We start from the raw sequence: 22,126 nt of genomic DNA on the forward strand, positions 1-22,126 counted from the left end.
AAACAAATAAAAATGTCGCTGGATGGTATACTCACATCAACACTATCAATTCACACAGAGAATTAGGGATAAGATATTTTGTAAACAATAAACATTCCCATGATGTGCTTTGGGATTTGCTAACATGAGCTTAACTTTACATATTTTGAATTCTGAACAATTAAAGAAATGTATCCAAATGGATATACAGGTCTGCTTTTCTATCATCAAGCTGGTTAAGTTGGAGACCATGTTTCCCAGAATCCCCTTTCTCGTCTGGTTCTCATTAAAAGTTAACCAGGGCCAGCACCGTGGCCTAGTGGTTAAGTTCAGTGCACTCCACTTCAGAGGCCCGGGTTCAGTTCCCGGGTGTGGACATACACCACTTGTCAGCGGTCACACTGTGGCAGCGACCCACATACAAAATAGAAGAAGCCTGGCACAGATGTTAGCTCAGGGTGAATCTTCCTCACCAAAAAAAAAAAAGGTAACCAAAAAAGGGACATGAGTGATATTTGAGTCTGAATTGAAACACCAGACATTTTCCTCCAAACGTTTTTTATGTGTGATCAAGCACAGTGAAGGATGATCACAGAGGAGCTGGTTTGTTCCAGCCTGTCCTGGCTCTCCTTCCCTCTGCTCCATCTCTTCTTCCTAACAGCTGGCTCCACTTTCCAGCTCCTCTGACAATTGTTAAGATCCAAGTCCTAAAATAGATCCCTTGTTCATAAAACTACAGTGGTGCTGCCTCCCTGACTGAACCCTGACTCATACAGTTATATTTAAACTCTGCCGCATTTCCACAGAATTAGAATATGACACAGCCTGACCAACACCGCTATTGAGACAGATTGGCAGATGCAATGTCGTAACAGCCTATTAGTTTCTTTTATTTGTTATGAATGACCATGGCAAATACAAGTTTTTCAAATGCCTCTCTAATATACATGGATGTTATCTAATTCCAGGAACTCGGTATGCTTGTTTAGAGAGTTTGTCAGGGAATATCTTTATTAAGGAAATTACAGAGCAAAAGAAATTAGTCTCCTAGGAGTAATAATATCACAATAAAATTAAATTAGCAACTGTAAAAAAAACTGCTTTACTCCATATAAAAGTAAAATAATCACGCCTTGTGAATTATAATTCCTTTAGATAGAATTAATCCCTTCTATGGATATTGCCAACCAGAGAAAAGTGTATATGAATAAGGATAATCTCTAAAACATCACATCCAAAACAGAGCAAGTTCGTTGTGTGGAAAAGCCACATAGCTCTACTCATTCATTCACATGAAGACTCTCTTACCTTAGCAATGACCTGTGGTTTTTGTCGCTTGGCCAAATCAATGATATCCACTCCATTATAATAGAGATTTTCTAAACACCCGTGAAAATTTTTATAGGGGAATGACACTGATTTTCCAGGTGCTGGAATCCCTCCAAAGCTGATCTTAGAAAGAAAAATGGCATCAATAATATTGTTTAGTGATTTTCTGATAATCTGCTTAAATAATTATGATTAGCAACTATAGCTGCAATTATCACAGATAGATAATTTTTCATCACCCTACATTGCCATATTGTTGATTTCAAAGGAAAATTTTTTTCAAAAAAAATTAGGATGTAGATTTTAAAACAAATTTATATGCATTCAGTTTTTATTTACACTGGAGCTTGATTATTCTTACAAGTTGCTAATCACACCTGGATTTGATATTTATAGGTTGATGAATAAAAATGTATTTCTATATCCATGGTAAACCTCTGTTTAATAATAAAACCAATTATAATGGCATTTTACTTTGTGCATTTGAATCAATTGTTAATGAATTAATGTATTCATTCTACTTCCTCTCCCTCAATCGACACTGCTCTCAGGGGTGCCCTATAGCACAAAAAATCATGCAACACATTCTATATGTACTTTTGGTGACAAGATCTCTCCATGTAGATGTTCTGTGACTACACAATTTGGGTGAAAAAGACAACCTCTCTCTATATGATAAATTAACATATTGTGAGCAAGAGGAAGTCTCAGTAGTCCCATTCCCAAATCTGTTACTGAGAGTTAGGTCACCCTGGGAAACACTTCACCAGGACTTTGACTTACTCTGAAAGGGAGGTTTGCTACAGTGGATTTTCTTTGGCGTGCCTATACCACATAGATATCATAAAATCTGTATTAATTTAAATGTAACCATCACACCTCATAATCAAGATCCAGGTAATTGAACTCCCCCTGGGCGTGGAAACAGTGCCTGTGCTCATCCACAGTGAAGTTGACTTGTTTGCCCAGGCGCTGGACGAGCACAGAATGCCAATGCTGATCATCCAGCAGGCTGCCCAGGGTAAGATTGATCAGGGTGTGAGTGGAGGGCGGTTTAGCTTCACCTTAGAAGAGAAAAAAAGAACAGCATCATTATTTCCAGACTTAGAAAAAAGTTTCCCTATCGTGGACCAGCCTGTCTCATAATAATTGCAATTTCCTTCCATGCATTCCATCCAAAACATTAGAATGGATTTACCTGAAGTTTGAATATAACATCCTCTCAAGCTTGTTGTAATTTCTTCCACTGTTAATTCTTTTTATTAGTGTTACCCATCACATGTTCCTTTTCGATGTAAATTTTATCTTTGCTCCAACCTCATTATTTTTACTACCTCAATATTTTTCAATGACCCATCCCTTTCTTCATGATGTTTGAAAATAGCTATGTAGTTCTTTCAGTATGATGTAAGAAACATCGAATGAGGGTCTTGTACAATTTGCAAATCATGAACCATTTTTACATGAAAGTGCAATATTGGTATATATATAAGCCCTTAAATCTGGGAATAAGGCACCTTAAGTGTTATAAGATAAGCTATAAAAGTATAAAGTTACTGAAATGATATCTAAACGATTAGATTTTCAAGCACTTCACCAAATAGTTTTACCTGAATTAATAAGTAAAAAGAGTTTTCCTCTTTTTAATTCCAGTGTGATGTGATCTCCATTTTGCCCTTCCTGGTGGAGTAGAATCCCATCACTCTGCATGGTTTTAAATTTCAAAGAAATAATATCCTTTATTGGGCTGAGGGATTTTTGATCAAATCTGTAGAGAAGGGAACTTTTTCCATCAAGATCAACCACCTCTGATCCTGGTGACAAAGACATTAAAAGTCATTCTAAAGATAAAAGTGTTTTTTGTTAAAGAATTTAAATGTATATATAGACAGAGATCATTATACACACATACGTAGTTCAGCTCCAGACCTGTCATAACAAGCGAAAATGCAACCAGCAAATGCCTAATTCTCTATTGATACATGGGATTGATTCCATCCTAGTCTTTACTAACCTATTTACAAAACTCATGATCTTTTAATACATTTTGAAATGTATTCCTAATTTTCTCATGTATTATTAAAGGCTATTTCTTCTCATTCCATAAAAAATAGAAAATCAGGAAAAAGGTTATAATCAATATCCATAAAACCACTTTGCATATCTCACAATCAACATTTTTAATGATGTTCTTGAAATTTTGAAGTTAAATGGTTTCTTAGCTCCTGAAAAAGTGGTTTTGATATCTCGAAATTCTTTTATACATGCCATATATAAAAGATTTGCCTACAAATACACACAAGTACATCAGACTCATCAAATGCCACCTCCAGTAAATATTAAACAGACCTTTGTGTTTTGCTTTATTTTATTATTTTTGTGGCTAAGTAATAGTATTTAAGAGCAATGCTATTTTCTGTCTTTTCGAGGGCATCGTTGAAAAGACATTTACTTATTGATATTATAAGGGCTGTTCTGCTGCATTTATGTCATAACTGTGACATTGACATGTTTTTCATCTTTCTGACAGTGTCTTATCTACTCATTGTTAAGATCACTTCTATTCAGTTCATCTGAAAAAAACTGTCATGTTATACCGGTAACATAACAGTACATCTGTCAAAATTGGTTGCACCCTGAACAAGAGACACAAAAAAGAACTGATAATACTCAGAAAGCCTAGCAGTGGTTTTTACATTTCACAAGTCAAAGATTAAAAAAAGAAAAAAAAGGTAATTACCCTTGAGAGTACATCTATGTAACAAATGAAGAGGTTAGGGAAACCCAATAAAATATGAATCTATTTTTCAACTGGTTAGCTGACTTTTCCCAGTCAACAAAATGACATTACAGTTTACTCATCTTGTTTCTTTTGACAAAATTATCACAGCTACTTGTAAGCCCAAATACGCATTTCATTCAGATTATCCATCATATTTAATGTGAACTATTTATAGTCACCACCCCCCGAATTTTTTTTCAACTACTTTATGCAGCTATCTTTTGAAAATTCAGAGGTTTGATTTTTTTCACATCTTGTTAATGTGCTTATAAAGAATTCATTCACCAAGTGCACATGAATAAACATTGCATTCGGTAGAAAGAAGAACGTTAACCAAACAATTATTCCTTGTTAGATAGCTGAATGAATGTGCATGGCAAAAACATAACTCTGTGTCAAATACAAATAATATGTTCCATGATTATTAGATTACAATAAATTAAGAAAAATTCCAATCAGATAGACTTTAAATGCTGACATATTTGGAGCAATGCAGTTATCTCGGCGTCAATGTATCGCTTCAAGGCAACCATCTTATTAATGATTTTATTTTAGATAAAGTCTATTTTTGGAATTAGCTACCAAGAGAATTCTCTTCTAGTAAACATTTCACCTGTGTTATTTTAGCCTCCTATTTCTTTTTTCTTCTTCTTCACTATTGTTACTATTACATTGCAATGGTCATACTAACCTTTCATAGCACCTAAGGCTTTGTGCCCAGCATAGTTCCATCAGCAAAATGGGATAGTGAAAACATATCAGAAAATTGATGCCTAAAGCAATGGTATAATACTGTGTGATCTCTTAAACCGAAGCCACTTGCCATTTTCTCTCACTCTTACCTACTTTCTTCTTACTTCACAGGTATAACACTACATAATCTGATGTATTCATTCAACAAATATTTATTTAGCCCATCATGTTGAGGCACTGTGCTGGATGCTGAAACAAAAAGACCGATTGACACCAAAGTGGTCCCTGCTCTCATGAAGCTTATATTCAGTGAAGATGGACAATAATTAGCAAGTGAACAAATAAATTCATAAAATCATTACAGACTATAACAGGGCTTCTGATCAAGATTAACAGAAGACTGAGGTCATTTAGTTAAGGCAGTTGGGGAAACTCAGTTCTCAGGTGTAGAAACCTGAGACTAAAGCAGATCATAACCAATAATCTTCCTACTCTTCTCGATCTTTAAGTTCTGTATTTGTCCCCATAAACTAGAATTACTCAGAACATTTAATTCCAAGAGGCCTAGACATTCTCCCAACACATTCTCTTCTTCACTGTCCTGAAAAAAACTCTGAGAATTGCTGAGAAACTAAAATGACAGTAAGTAATTTAGCTTTCAGAAGGAGGAAGTAAGAGTGAAGGGGGGCTCACCTAGAAACAAGGGGCCTGAAAGCAAGAAAATAGTGAAGTAGAGGGATCAACAAACTGGCTACAATCACTTGTCAGATTTCACGTGCATGTGAACAATACCCTTCAGGAGAACAGAAAAGCTACATATGATTCAGAATGGGAGTCAATGCAGTACAGGAAAACTTGAAGATACATACCTGCAATTTACAAGGATTCTCATAAATGAAAAAAAATTCAGGATGGTTCCTAACAGTAGTACACTAGACAGAAAAATCACTTTTAATAGGTCTAATATAAGTCACTGTTATAAATAGCCATTTATACAACATATCTGATATATTAAAAGCATGCAGTTTTAAACTATAACCACAAAACACTCAGTTATGATACATGAGTTAATGATATAAAAATCTGGAACTATCAAAAAAAACTAATCTTTCCAGAGAGAGAGAGACAGAGAGAGAGCATCTGAATTCTACGTATGGTCAGCATGTAGCACTCCAAGGATGCTGGAGAGAGAGGTATACAGTCTCTCTTGAAAGTGATCCTACCACTGTTCAGAAAAACTGGAAAAACTGGGAATAAATCAAAGGAATAACTTCTCATCCTTTCAGTATCATACTGGAGCATTTTCTAAGGATCGTTTAAAGATTATAATTGTAGGTGAAGTAATAAACGTCTGATTTTACTATTTATTACAGATCAGAGCCAGAGTTACATGTTAATTTGTAGGTTTTTTTCCCAGTAGACATGCAAATGATTTCTGTCTGGTACAAAATATATCCCCAAAGGTTATGGTTTCACTGTGCTGTTGGACAATAAAACCATTTGTGTGCTAATCAAGTAATAGTAGTAATTCAATATTCTTTCTTGGATTCCCGTATGCATTCAGTCTCTTGAATCTTCTTTGACCTTGCCTTACTATCCTTCTGATTCCCTCTTTAATGAATCAAATGTATCTTTGATATGTGTTTATTCTATATTTGAACGAGAGTCATGCTTTTACATTTTTGAAAATTTTACTTTTAACACTACTAACTTAAAAAGAACACTTGGGCTTCACATCATTGACTGGGGAAGCAACATTTCGAGTCTTAGCCATCACCGGTAATGGTCAGGGTAAATTTAGTTTTACTATTCCACAAAGATTCTTAGATTTTTGAACTCTTAAAAGAGCACCACCAATGCAAACACATTCTCCCAAAAGAAAAAGTTCAGATGATTTATAACAATATTTCTTTATATTGAAACTAACCTATAAAAGATCTGAGTATATACTATTAATGAAATTAATCCAACTCAATATTTGTTTAGAAACACTAAATTAAGCATCCAAAGTAATACTGATATTTAAATTAAGTCAGTATCACATTTGTTCCCGTCTTTTGTCAAACACTTTTGGGAAAAGAACCTTTTGTACACAGTTGAATTGTATAAATAGGAAAAGCAGAGGTATTAGAAAATTGACTATAGGAAAAACTGGAAATCATAGGTTAACAAAATTGATAACAGTAGAAGATTTACAATCCAAAGAGGTAGGAGGAGATGTGTTACTTGATGCGAAGGAAGAATTATTTTTCTATTTTTTTTTATATAATTTTATTTATTTATTTTTTCCCCCCAAAGCCCCAGTAGATAGTTGTATGTCATAGCTGCACATCCTTCTAGTTGCTGTGTGTGGGACGCGGCCTCAGCATGGCCGGAGAAGCGGTGAGTCGGTGTGCACCCAGGATCGAACCCGGGCCGCCAGCAGCGGAGCACACGTACTTAACCGCTAAGCCACAGAGACAGCCCAAGAATTATTTTTCTAATTGTAAATTTGTTCATTCATATGCTTATTAATTGAGGTTAAATTTTCGTGATTGGATTATTATCAATATTAGTAATATTACTATCAATATTAATAATAATATTATCAATGTTAATAACTAATAATTAAGCCTGTCATACTCTGGCTCACCATGGGAAGGGCATGAACTCTAATTTTCTAGTAACAAGTTGTGAATTGTTCTGACATGTTCACCTTCTCTTAGTCTAGCTCCTTTTCAGCCATTTTTCATAGTGGATATTCCAGTTTAGCCTAGTAGTTAAGAAAACCAGTCTGTGTGGGTTTGAACCTTCACTCTACCTTGGGAAAGTGTATGAGTTTCCTATTATTGCTATAACAAATGATCATAAAGGTGGTTCCATAAAACAATACAAATTTATTATCTTACAGTTTTAGAATTCAGAAGTCCTAAACACAAGGTGTTGGCTAGGCCTGCTTTCCTTCTGAAGTCTCTAGAAGATAATCCCTTTCCTTGCCTTTTCCAGCTTCTAGAGACCACCTACATTCCTCGGTTTATGGCCCCTTCCTTCAAGTACAAGATCAGCATCACAACATCTTCCAATCTCTCTCTCATTTCTGCTTTCACAGTCACATCCCCTTCTCTGACTGATCCTCTCACCTCTCTCTTATAAGGACCCTTGTGATTGCACTGGGCCCACCTGATAACCCAGGATACTCTCCCCATCTCATGATCCTGAATTTAATCACATCTGTAAAGTACCTATGTCATATAATGCAATATATTTGCTAGTCACAGGGCATTATTCTCTCTATCACAGCAAGTCACTTAACCTCCTTGTCCCTGTTTCCTCATCTGTAACATGGGAATAATAATAGCATATTCTTCACAGGATTATTGTATGAATGCATATCTGCATAATTTCTGCAAGAGTTGCTGGCACATAATTAGAATACAATAAATGTTAACTACTACTAAAGCTAATATTTGTTATTAGAATATTGGGCAGAAAAAGAGGTACAGCAAAAATAGTTTAATAAATACATTTGGCGAATTTATTTTTAAAAAGTGGACTCTTTAAAAAATAATGAATTTCTGAAGTGCACAAGAAATACTCAATTATTGATGTCATCACCAGGTCATGCAGCAGAATGATTTTGAGCCATCTGCGGGTTCTGTGGCTTTTTCTGTGGCTGTCAGCAAATGCCTGAGCTGACTCACCACAGCAACTGTCAGTGACCTGAATCTTCCTCAGTGAATATCTCCATCTCAAATCTTCTCATTTATAGCGGGAATCAAGGAAAGAAGAGACTCACAACAACTGCAGGCCCTACTCTCATATCGGTTCTCCCTGTGACCCTGAAAAAGAAGTATAATCTGCTTTATTTGCATGATTCAGAAATACAATTTTCTGTGGAATGAAGGATTTTCCAATAGAAAATATACAAATTTCTTTCAGGGAGTTGTGTCAGGAGTGGTATTGCTGAAATGTGCACTCTCTGCTCCTTCCTGCACATATTAATGGAGACCTTTCTATGAATACAGTGGAATACACAGCAATGCATGAAAACAAAGCACATTTTTTTCAAGGAGACTTACAGTCTAGTGGGGGAGACACACAGCCCTGAGATGTGATTATTCATGCTGGTGCTCAGAGCTTCTCTTCTGCATCAGGGCTGAGTCCGGAATGATTTCTAACATGTGCAGGAGGAGTAGATCCACTCAGCCTCAGAGAAGGATGTCAACTAAATTGCAGAAATGCTTTACCTCTGTGGGCAGCAAACTGTTTTCCTACCTCTGCATATTTCACATGCAAACACGCTTCTCATTGCAATACCTTCCACTTGACCTGGTATCCTTCTCTCCCTCCTGCATCCTACCCCTGCTCCAGGAGATTGAGGCTTCTCAAACTGTGAGAGGTTGCCACTGGAAAAAGCAATGTCCTCCCACCCCCCAAGTGGATGACTAAGAAAAACATATTCAAGAGCATGCTTTCTTAAATTGAGCTCCATGGTTCCACCATGTTAGAATCAACCGAAGAGAATCTCGTGGGGTCTCTCCACAAACATTCAACATCTTGGGCTCTGTTTGATGTCCACCAAATTAGAATCTCTGAGAGCCATACCCAGGAATACAGGTTCCTGAGTGATCCTGAGGGAGATGACAGCATGAGGGTTATTTAACAAGAAGCATAAGTAGGTTATAGAAACCTATTCTCTGAAAATGAACAACCTCATTGCATATCAAATTGTACCATGGAAAATGAATATGTTGTATTTATTTATTCTATAGGTGGCACTCGCAGAAAATTGTGGAGGTGGTAACAACTTGTCCCGGAAAGATGTTTCAGGAAGAAACTGATTCTGTGAGTTAAACTATCGCATTATTGATGGGGTCAGTTGACTAAGAAACTTAAAAGAGAAAAATTAGAATAGAACATATGTGAACTGGAAAACAAATTCTTGAATGATAGAAAATTGGCTTTATTGAAGGTCATGAAAGAGTTCTTGAAAAACACACAAGAGTCTTCTCCTATTAATTCTTTGGGAATCACCCTAAAAATACAAATAGAAAAAGAGTGCTACCACTGGAGAAAACAGCTATGGACCAAACTCTTCTTGGCTAAACATGAAGTCAGTCTTAAACACTGATCATACTGTTTCTTTATTTGAAAATTGCTACCTAGGAATTACTAAACGAACAGAGGTCCAATTCTGACTTCTAAGAAACATAAATCAGACTGAGTCGCCGTTACACTATCATATAGTGAAATATTAAAGCAATAGCGTGATGTATAGGCACTCGAGATCTGCATTACTGAATTAGGTTTTAAAGAGACGTAGAGGAGAGACCAAGCACTCGAGAAATCAACAGGAAATAGATTGTACTATTTTTGCATAGAAGCATAAAAGAACACAGAATGATTTAAGAGACTCAAGTTTAAAACAACTAAAATTAATACGATAAAAAGAAAGAAGGCACGGGATTAAGTGCTGTATATGACCACAGAAAAAAGGTGACTTTACTGTCATGGTTTTAATAGACTGTGTTAAAAGCTCAGTGACAACACTGCAGGAGGTAATGGGAACAAACACGATCACCGCCACTTAAATACCAATCTAAATTAACCTTTTAAATAGATTTGAAATCGGTATCATCTACCACAAGGACACTTGAGTGTGTCACTAGAGGATGTAACTTAGATTTCTGTTTCTAATATTTGTTTGTAACTTTCATAATGTCACTAAGTCACTTACATGCCGATTCTCAGTTTCCTTATTAGGAATATGTGGAGAATAATTCCAGCCTCTCATACTACACAAAGATGCTGTGAGTATCAAACGGAAGTATCAAAATGCCTCAACATGTATTATTTGCTATTATTATCATTTTAATAATAACATTTGAAATCTCATATGTTCATCTCAGAGATAGTTCTCCTTTAATCGATTGCTACTGTATGAGTGTAATAAATTTGTGATTCTTATATATTTATTCATTTTTTGGTTTATATCATGGCTAATCAGATTTTTTCTTAATTCATCCATTTACGAAATAGTTACAGAACATTTACTGTGCTAAGTCCTACAGTAGGAGCTGATATTGCAACAGTGAACACATTCTGTCCTCAGAGATCCTCCAATGCAGAAAAGAAAGACCTCAGGTAACTCATCCCATGTGTACAGATATATTTACAAATTGTAAGTGGAGCATGAAGAAAAAGGACAGGGTTATATGAGAGCTTGGAGCAGAGAGATCTAAATTAGGTTGTTAAGGATGACATCTCTGAGGAAGTGATACTCGAACTGAGTAGATGACCAACTATGAAAATATCTAGGGTCAGGAAAGAAGGAGGAAGTGGGGAAGGAGAGGGGAACGAGTATGGGAGAGGGTGAGGAGGGTTGGGAGAGTAGGAGAGACTGGGGAAGGATGCACGGTGGTGGCAGGAAGTAAACGCAAGAAGTCCACAGGGAGTTGAATTACTGTCAGATCACCTTGACCCTGTGTAAGCTTGGTTCCAGGTTTTGTTGGGACAGGTCCATTTGGGTTTTGTCCTTAGCCCTAGGGCTTAACAATTGGTCCTGGGGTGTGGTCTTTACTCCTAAGGCAATGCCCTTCTGGTTTTTCAGTTAGAAGCCCAAGGTGTTTAACAAGTCCCTCTTAATTGGCAGTACTTGAACTCCAAAGGTGTTCTTCCCAGCACTAGGCAGATGCCAAACTCGTTACGACTTGAATCTCCCAGCTCTTGCCTTCACCTGGGCTCCTTAGCGCCTCATCTCAGCAACATGCAGTTCAGGAATCAGCCAAGGATTTAAGGGGGATTTGTATGCAGGAGTTGAGGTTCTCCCTCTCTGACTCCCTCCTTTTCATTATTCCACCCTAAATTTCTAGCCACTCTGGCAACCTTGAACTTTGGTTACATAAGAAAAGTAGGATAAATGCTTAATGTTTTCCCTTCATTTATCAGTTTTCAAAATAACTACTTGGTACCTTAATATCTCTCATAGGTGACCAATGAGTTGTGGAGGGTTTTTTTGTATTATCGTGAACCCATTCACTTAAACATATTTAATATGTTTCAAAACTGCTGTGACTATCCTTATTGATGGTAAAGCATTTCTATCTTTCGTCAGTGAGAGACTCCTCAGTTGCTCCGAGTTCTTTTCACACATCCTGGTAAGTTTTCATAGTTTCCTTCTTTCCTGGTATTATAACAGTCAACCTTGTTTTAATTTTAATATAACTTCACTTATCATCAAATTAAAATCTTAAGACTATAAACTTTGCGAAGAATTAGAATTTATCCTCTTCGACTTTATGCCAACCAGAATCTATCTTCTTTTTAAACTTTGACATAAAACAAGATTCCTCAGCTACGGCATTGGCTGATAAACAGTCTGAGAGCAGGGATTGTATTTAATTCACCTTGGTCAGGATTTTGCAGTTAACATGTGGGAGTTGCTTAATAAATAGGCATTGAATTCAATTATAACTATTCTTTATTTTAAATCTAACAAATTTACTGCTTTTCATTTTTTTCCCGAACCAGACATGTGGTATGAGAGATCAGTATCCTGAATCAATTATCCAATTCTCTCTCAGTGTTTTTTTTCACCCAGGTGAATATTTCCACTTCTCATGCTACTTGCTTATATTTCCTATTAATATGTTCTCTAAACTGAAATCTACTGATGTAAGTAGTTCTCACTTTCAATATTTTTTTACATTATAAAATGTACATTCTTATTTTTTCTTAAGTTAACATGAGTTTTGTAATTATTGGCTTATGTTTGATTTATTAAATCAAACCCATAATTTTCTCTTAAACAATCAGCATTTAAGCAAATAAACACAAGAGTTTAACACATCTATACTTCTCTTCTCTTCCAATCTTCTCACTCAGCTCTCCCTGTGTTCTATGCCTGATCTTTAACAGGTGAAAATGCCACCAGGATGATGGGAAAAGCCTTCCTGAGGCTCACCAAACCTACCTCCTTTTATGCATTCATCAATCCAAAAGACTAATAACAAAAAAGGAATATCCAATTACAATATAGAATAATGTGTTCATGATACAATCAGGAGCAGAATGGCTGTTCCAGGAGTAGGTGGAAACGTCCTCCGACCTAAATGTGGGGTGTCAGAGAAGTTTTCAGAAACAGTGATTTCTATGCTGAGAAAAGGCGATGAGTAAAAGAATTATCCAGGTAGAGGAATGAAGGCTGGATGTGTGGTGATTGCCTCAGGCATCATGCAAAGATCCTAAGACTAGAAAAATCATGAAATTATAGCATGCCAAAGAAACTGAAATTAGTTCAGTATGGCTGGGTAGTCAGATGTCCTTACCCCTTTGAGGACGAGGAAGAGAAGATCACAGATTGCAAAATGAGGATGTTTACACAAGGACTAGAGAAAAGAAACTTAGAATTTATATTAAGGGCAACTGCCTCAGCAATTCATCCACAATTAAAGAACCTTATCTTCCGTGGCTTAATTGCCACTTCCTAAGGACATCTCAGACACACTTACTTTCACCCAGTTATTTTCCTTTCTCTGTCTTTGTTTACCATTGTTTACTTTCCATTGGGACATTTAGTAGAGTAGTATTTCTTTATCATCAAACATTTTCTTTTCTTTTTCTTTCTTCCACAAGTTATTTCCTTACCTACATCTCTTGTCTGGATCTATAAACATGTTCACAGCTGCTATGGCCAAGACATCTGAAATTTATACTTTCCTTTTGAACCCATAAAATTTAGCTTCTACTTCTCTCATTACTCAGGAAACAACTTCAAGTTTACTGACATAAAAGTAGAACATGCTCTTTGATATGGATTTTCCATTCACTTGATGCTCCTTCATAACAAGTTACTGCTCTAAGTCATTGGGATAGAGGGTAATAAAATCATGTGTGGTTTTCACAATAGCCACTTTCCCTGCAATATTCACAGGACAGGCTTGCATCTGTAACTTCAGCCAATACATGTATTAGGCACAAGGGGGCCTGGCACAAAAATGCACACTACTTGAAAAACAGTATAATGTACCTGCTTTAATTATGATAGAAATGCATTTCTGCTTTTTTTTTTCTTTTTTGAGGAAGATCAGCCCTGAGCTAACATCCGATACCAATCCTTCTCTTTTTTGCTGAGGAAGATTGGCCTTGGGCTAACATTCATGCCCATCTTCCTCTACTTTATATGGGACACCGCCACAGCATGGCCTGACAAGCGGTGCATCGCTGCGCGCCCAGGATCTGAACCTGCGAACCACGGGCTGCTGAAGCGGAGCGCGCACTTAACAGCTATGCCACCAGGCCGGCCAGATTTCTGCTTTTCAAAGACATGAGTAGTTGTTCAAACATAGCATCTTATACTTTTATTATTAACAGTAATGCAATCAGTGGAAATGTTATGATTTAATAACAATAATGATATTTATATAGGTTTCAATTATATATCTTCAACCCAGAGGGTTTAGAGTTCCAACCTTCCATATTTCACACTTGAATTCAATGAGTCAGCAACAGAATTAATTCTCTCTCTTGTTCCCTTCCAGAACTCATTTGTTCTCCAGCGCCCCCTCCCAGTAAATGGTACCACCTTCCAGATAGTTGTTCAAATCTGATAACTCAGTGTCCCCTCACATACAATCACTAAGCTGTCTTGATTCAAGATTCTCAGTATATTTTGAATCTGATTCAAGTGAAGAGAACCCTCTCTCCTAACTGCTGGTCCTCTAGTTTGAGGTCAGAAGCACAAGCAAGGTCAAAAGCCTCCTAAGTAAGGTTTGCCTCCAGATTTAACCCTCCACCCTGTAGCCCTCATTTCAGGCTGAATGACCATTCTCAAATACAAAAGATCCTCCGAGCAACCCTCGTTCCTGTGCTTGCCTGGGGTACTACTTCTCCTATTTGGGCAACCTTCCAGCCTCCCATGTGAAAACATCTGCATCTTAGTTTCAAAGCCTATTGCTATAAACTTTCTTATACTAATCTCAATTTACCAATAACTTTGTTTCTCACACCCTACACTCATGCTACAATATTTTGCATTGAGTCTGTATAATTTTACAACATTACACATGCCCATCATTACCAAGAAAATATATATTACTTTAGAATTTCTACCTATGCTCAACACCTAGTAGAGTTCTCTTTTAGCAAGTGTCAATAAACACTCAAAAGATGAGTACATGTATGATTCATGTAGTCATTGAGAGCACTGGCTTTCGGAAGTGATCGATCTGATTTTAAAATCCTAGATCTAACGCAGGCAGTGTAATTCTGGACAAAATTCTTAATTTCTCTAAGGTTCACTTCCCTCATGTCAGGAGACTTGAAACTCCCAAGTGTACACCACTCTTGAATGAGTGGCTCAGGCAAAGCCCACCCAAGAGCCACATTAACTTGGTACAGGCAATGTGGACACACAGGCTGGCTGGTTGCACGCAAACCTCTAGGCCTAGTGTAATTGAGGAATTAAAGTCAATTTGATCAAATACATTCCTATAAGGCAATCACACCCAACCCATTTCGGGGTTATTTTAGGTAATCTATGAGAGTATTTTTCCATTAACTTTATTATTTTTTTCTCTTTTATCCAAAATTATACAATAGCAATTTTACACTGAATACTGTCATATGGTTTTACCATATGTGTTTATGTTTGAGTTTAAAATCATGTTGGCTCCCAGTACTGCTCTTTCAACTGTGCATCTATGAACAAAGGACGCTGACTAAACACGTGGACAATGTGCTCACTCCAAGAGACAGCAAATGAAGTCACAGCGAAAAGAACGCTCCACAATGTTGCAGATCAATAGAGTAGGGGAGAGAATTTGAATTATCATCTGGCACATGGCAGCAGGGAACTCAAAGGAACCCATAGCTCAGCAGTCACTTCCATAGGGACCTTATGAGTGGTACTTGAGTTTTCACAAAACAACATCAATAGTCTTGTTAAGGTAATCAGGAATTTACATACTAGATTGAATGCGTATTAAATGTGTGCTATTGGGAAAATTGCTTAATATTTCTAAGACTATTAGATGGGTGATTTTTAGGATTAAATTAGAATGTCTATAAAAACTGAATCTGACAGAATAAATGCTCAATAACTGTTAGCTATTATTACACTATGATTAGTGAATATTTTGCAAAGTGGATGCTCTGAATAAGTAGAGAATATAACTTGAAATATGAAGCATTTTGAAGTTTGTTCTGCCAATTGTCCATCGTGTGGCATGGACTTTGCTAAACTCTATGATCCAAAGACAAATAAAACTGATTGTTAAGGTTCTGTGTTCCAGAATCTCAATTTTGGGTGGGATATTTTTTTTAAGGATGAGTTTTATTCAAGTGTGATAGTTGTGAAGGAAGGAGCTAACACAGAACAGGAGCAGCTAAGCTGGAGAGTTAAAGCCAAGAAGCCAGCAGTAAGTTGGACAAATGGTGAGAAGTAAGCTGCCCATGGCTCATCTCTGTGATTCAACAGCTGGAAGGAAATGAGCATGAGCCTGGGTTCTGGAGTCTGGCAGACTTGGCTGCAAACCCAGCTCTGTCACTTCCTATCCGTGTGGCTTAAGCAAGTCAACCTCTGTAAGTTTTAGCTTCCTCATTTGCAAAGTGGGGAGATGGAGTAGTTATCTAATAATACTTATCTGGACTTCTTTTGGAATTATACATTAACTGCTTAATATAGTACCAGACATATAATAAAGTCTCAAGAAAAAATTTTTCTATTTCTAGAATTATAAAAATACTATTACTATTAGTGCTATTGTTATTATTATTACTATTGATATTAACACTATGATTATTCTGTAGCTCCTGGTGGGTTAAGTGATCATGTTTGATGGTGGGGTGGGCACTGGGAACACCACTAAGTATGCAAAGAGACCTGTGCATTCTTCACAACACGGTTTCTCTGTCTGACACAGTTTAGACAACTCCAACAAGTTGCTTGCCCTCTTTACAACATGCCTTCCTCTTATGTAAATAAAGTAAACCAGAACCTAATTTTACTTACATCACAAAGTGATAAAATATGTGTGGAAAAAGCTTCAGTGGCTAAAAAATAAAGGTTTACTGGAGGGATAATGATGTAGTGGAATTGAACAGTCCTGCGTTCTATTCTGGATTCTTCTGTGTACTAGTTGTGAGATGCTGGGCAAATTACTGAAACTCTCCAAACCTCAGACTGCTCGTCTGATAATTGTAGATCATATTAACTAGCTCATTGTTCTATAATAAAAGAGCATCTAACAGGATGGTGTGGCTTGAGGTGTGCCATCAATAACTCTTAGGTCCCTGCCCCACAAAAACATATAATAAAATGCTTCATTAAGAGGAGACTAAGTGAAATCTGTGGTTTCTATCTTTTCCATGTAAAAGTATTTCAAACATATTTTATTTTTGGCAGAGGTCTTTACATTTTCTATTAATTTATGTTGAGGGCATGGCATGTTTATAAGTGAGTTACATGACATATTATTTTTAGGCTAGAGAGAAAAACATTCTTTGGTCTCATAGTAGCTGATTGGTTACACTAAATCAAACACTGTCTTTCTTATTAAATTCAAGGAATTCAAATGAAACATCATCAAATATCATCCATGGGGGGAAAGCTCTAATATTTGAAAGTTAGGATCTAGTCAAGAATATTAGATTTGGATAAATGCATTCACATATCTCTACAAACATGTATCTGTATCTATCTTGATATCGGCCTATCTATCTATAAAATGTTTCCATTTCTTTTATCTTTTTTCAGGGAAAGATTTGCCCTGAGCTAACATCTGTTGCCAATCTTCCTCTTTTTTTTTTTCCCCTCCCCAAAGCCCCACTGCATGGTTGTATATCCTAGTTGTAAGTCATTCTAGTTCTATGTGAGACACCGCCACAGCATGGCTGACAGACAGGTGGTGTTGTTCCATGACCGGGAAGCGAACCCAGGCCAGTGAAGTGGTGAGCGCCGAACTTGAACCACTAGACCATCAGTGCTGGCTCTAAAATGCTTCCAATTCTGATTTAAAATATAAAAGCTGAACCCTAAAGTCAAGATTGGCATGTACAGGCACAAAAAAAAAAAAGCTTTCCACAAAAACCATTCGTGTTTTTATATCTTTTTACACAGCTATCAAGTCAATTTCAGCGTGCAGTTTGGCTTTTAAAACATCCCCTTTGATATCTATTTCAGTGTCTTGGATAAACAAACACTTACGATATGCACATCCAAACACCTCGGTGCGCATTCCGATTCTGCCCTTGGGGTTCCACTCTAAAGGGATGAAGCGCAAAAACCTCGCTTTGATGGAGGGCTGGAGTCTATAGTACACAACACTGTCTGCATTTGCATTTCCTGAAAAACCCTAGAAGAAAAGGGAAAGAAAGAAATCAATGTATCTGGAGTATGTCTGTTTCACTTTATCAGCTCTAACATCTATGAGCAATGTCTGATTTGCTTTTTTACTATAAAATGGCTACCTTCTTTAAGAAAATCATATTAACAGTTATGTTGTAATCTCACTCCATCCACGGAAGTTACTATTGCCCAAACTTTTCTTTATATTAAAAGTAGTTTAAATTCCACCATCCTCATTAAGCCAGCTTTCAACTACGATACCCTCGATAAAAGTTGTTTCTATCAAATGAAGATTAAGCTTAAAAATTGTTAACACTGTGAACAGTGCAAAACATTGAGAAAATCTTCTTCCAGTATTTAAACACTAGGATCTGTTTCAGCAAAGAAGTTGCTCACACCACTGATGAATGAGAAAAGTTACGACATGCTTCTGTTGTTTCGCTTTCTCATCTTCCTTATTAGCATAAACAAAGGGATCACCCAACATTCTAGTCACAACCACACTCTGACGACGGGCTGTTAAACCTCACAGCAGTGTCGCATATGCACATTAAAAATGGTTAAGGGTGGGGCAGGCCCTTGGCTAAGCCGTTAAGTGCTCTCGCTCCACTACTGGCGGCCCGGGTTCGGATCCTGGGCGCGCACTGACGCACCACTTGTCCGGCCATGCTGAGGCTGTGTCCCACATACAGCAACTAGAAGGATATGCAACTATGACATACAACTATCTACTGGGGCTTTGGGGCGAAAAAGGGAAAAAAAGGAGGAGGATTGGCAATAGATGTTAGCTCAGGGCCAATCTTCCTCAGCAAAAAAAGAGGAGGATTGGCATGGATGTTAGCTCAGGGCTGATCTTCCTCACAAAAAAAAGTGGTTAAGAGAAACTGGAAGCAATAATAATTTGGAAAGACCTGTAATTAGACTTACAGACTCTAGAATTTGAAACCCAGATAGACTTGGGACGATGCTAAGTAGAACAGTCAAATAGCAGAGAGGAAATTAAAGGTCAGAAAGGTGGGAAAAAAAAAAAAGCTCTGTTGTTTGTAAAATGATTATACGGTAAGACCAGGAGCTATGTTCCTTCCACGGTATCAGGATACATCTACCTAACACACAGCTTACCTGCAAACCTCCAAACCCCACATTCTACAGCACCTAACAGCCAAGCTTTTATTTCCTCCTACATGACATGCTATGAGGCTTCACGTAGGAAAAGTTAGGATGAAACAGAAGTTGTTCTCAATAACTTCTATTTAACTTTTTTTCTTCTTCTCCTCCTTCTCTTTCTCCTCCTCCTCCTCCCCTTTCTCCTTCTTCTCTCCCTCTCCTCCTTCTCCTCCTCCTCCTCCTTTTTTTAACTGTAACAATGTAGAAACAAAATAAGGGATAATGCCGCTACCATGACTGGGTCAACAAATAAAGTCAACCTCACGTAGATTATCCAAAGCAAAGGCAGACGCATTGGGTGTACCAATACCCAGGCAGTCTATCCATTTGCCTATTTTTCTTTCTACTTCACCAATATCCCTCTACTGGCATTTACCAGAATATTTTTTAATACATTAAAAAATAGGGTTGGGTGTTTCATGGTCAAGTTAATTTGACTTGATTCCCCTTATCAATCAATTCTCTACTTCCTGCCCCCACCCCTCAGTACGCCATACACCCAATTTTCAGGCTCACACACCACAGGCAGCTCCATGATGGCACCTCCAAATTATATCCAAAATCTGGGCATCTCTCTTCATCTCAGCTATGACCACCCAGTTCAACAAAGCTTTACCTCACCAGAACTACCTCAAAGGCCTCTTCCTCATTTTGTTAATTCTTCTGTTCCCTGTCACCATCCCCATCTACATCCCTAATCTCTTCCCCTTTGAGTGGTCAGTAAGATTTTAAAAGGCAAATTAATTCATGTCATCCCCCCTGCTTCCTTTACTACTTAGAACAAAATCCAACCTCCTCGTCAAACATACAGTCTTTGGCAACATCCTCCATGATGTTTTAACCACACTGGACCTCCTTGAACAAGCCAGGCTCAGTCCTGCTCAGGGCCTTTGCACCAGCTGTTCATTCTACTCTGAAAGTTCTTGCCCCAAGATCTTTGCACAACCAGCTTCTCTCGTCATTTCAGGCCTTGGCCAAAACATTACCACCTAAAACAGGCCCTTTCTGATCACAGCTTCTAAAGTAGTGTTCCTGGCACCCCCACATCTTGTCTTCCCATTTTATTTCCTTCTTATTACCCATTATTTTGGTGGTCTTCTTTTGTTTGATTATTATTTGTATGTTTATCTTATCCCACTAGAAGACACGCTCCATTAAAGCAGGGACCTTTACCGCCTTCCATCATAGTACCTAGAACATGGCTTGGCTCAAAGTGGTTCTCAATAAAATATTTGATGGATGTGTATGTTTGGGAAAGGCTGGGCTTACAAACAAACAAAACAAAATTCAGCAGGTTTCTTAATTACAGGATCTCTCAGAGCATGTCAAATGTGAATGTGCAAATGTGCACTGGATCTCCTAGGACAGGGCCAGTTATCCAGTGTGTTTCAAACACATTAGGCCCACACTCCTGGCTAATGTTTCCCAGGACATAAATAGGGGAACACTGTTTAATGCCACAGATAATTGGACTCTGATAACCAGATCCTTCTAGAAAGTTCCATTCTATTCCACTACTCAAAATTTCATACCCTGGGCATTGTTGTGTGTGTGTATGTGTGTGCGTGTATATTTACAGCCTCTCGTAATCAGGGTAATGTGCATCCAGGGTTGAGAACCTGGTCTATAGACATTCAATCCTCATCAGATCTTCTTATTCTTCTGATTCTATTGTCCTGGGTGTCACTGGCAGTCTAATACAAACTCTAATTATGATTTCTTGCCAAGAACAGCTGGATGATGAATTACATAACCCTCCAAAAGATCTTACATTTTCTCAAAATTAATGTAAGTTCATAGATTTAGATAGATGCCACTACGATGATCTCAGCATTTTATGGGATTAGGAGAAAAGATGCATAGTGACAGTGGCAACAGACAGGTAAGTGGAATGGGGACATCTACAAATGGCAACCTTTCACATTTTGCCTGATTATGAGTTATCTGAATTTTGAGAACATAAAGAAGAAATATAATATACTTAGTTTGTATAAATAATAGAAATATCTTGGCAGTCAAAATTTTAAGCAGTTATTTCTTACAAAGGATGAGGGAAATGGTGAGCTGGGGGATATGGGACTTTTACTCAACACATTTCAGTCATATCTGGATTTTTTAATGAGCATGAATTAATTGTATAATAATTAGTAAAATAAAGTAAGACATAGAAATAGGAAGTGTGTACAGTGACAGGGCAGGCAGAAACATCGTTTAGCAGCACCCTGAGTACCTTAAATAACTTTCTAATATCAATGTCACTGGGAAAATATGCACATTACTATTAATTAAATATATGCAAAACAATAATATATGCATCATTTTGCTCCACTTGTTGAAATATTTTTAATACATAAGATAACAGAGATTCTGCTTTGGGATTCAGCATTTAATGGGACTTTTTTCAGAATGTTTGTGAATGAGCCATGGGATTGATGTTATATTACCTTATAAATGAAAAATCCAATGCATATTATCAGGTTTCAAATGTATTTCCTTTGCCTAGGAGACTTTCCTCAATTTAATATGAAGATTTTTTTTCATACCATCACAATTCATAAAGAAATGCATGGATTTAAACGTCTCTTTCTCTTTTTAAAAAAAATAATTTTATTACATAAATGTTTATTTATGTCTTCCCTTATAGATTCTGAACTTTAGTGTAAGTCAGAACTACCTGAAGTGCTGTTTGCAAATGCAGATTTCTAGATCCTGCACCTCATGCACTAAATCTGTGGGTGGGGGCCTGGAATGTGCATTTCTAATGCAAACCAAGCTGATTTGTGCTTTTGGCTAGCTCTGCGAACATTCTTCTGGTTTGTAGAGACCTCGTGCTCTTTTTCCCTCCTTATATT

The 22,126-nt window shown here is 37.2% G+C and overlaps 1 protein-coding gene across 1 annotated transcript in view; it reads right to left on the reverse strand.

Moving 5' to 3' along the window:
• Window positions 1-22,126, reverse strand: part of CNTNAP4 (contactin associated protein family member 4) — a 234,948-nt gene that overhangs the window by 93,607 nt on the left and 119,215 nt on the right. Inside the window, exons 4-7 of the mRNA XM_004437095.3 lie at window positions 17,967-18,114; window positions 2,919-3,122; window positions 2,188-2,372; window positions 1,288-1,431 (exon numbers count right to left, since the gene is read on the reverse strand). Of these exons, the coding sequence (XP_004437152.2) occupies window positions 1,288-1,431; window positions 2,188-2,372; window positions 2,919-3,122; window positions 17,967-18,114 (681 nt within the window). The remainder of the gene's footprint in view (window positions 1-1,287; window positions 1,432-2,187; window positions 2,373-2,918; window positions 3,123-17,966; window positions 18,115-22,126) is intronic.

This window comes from Ceratotherium simum, chromosome 30 (assembly GCF_057802395.1).
Source record: "Ceratotherium simum simum isolate JZ-2026a chromosome 30, ASM5780239v1, whole genome shotgun sequence".
NCBI classification, from domain to species: domain Eukaryota; kingdom Metazoa; phylum Chordata; class Mammalia; order Perissodactyla; family Rhinocerotidae; genus Ceratotherium; species Ceratotherium simum.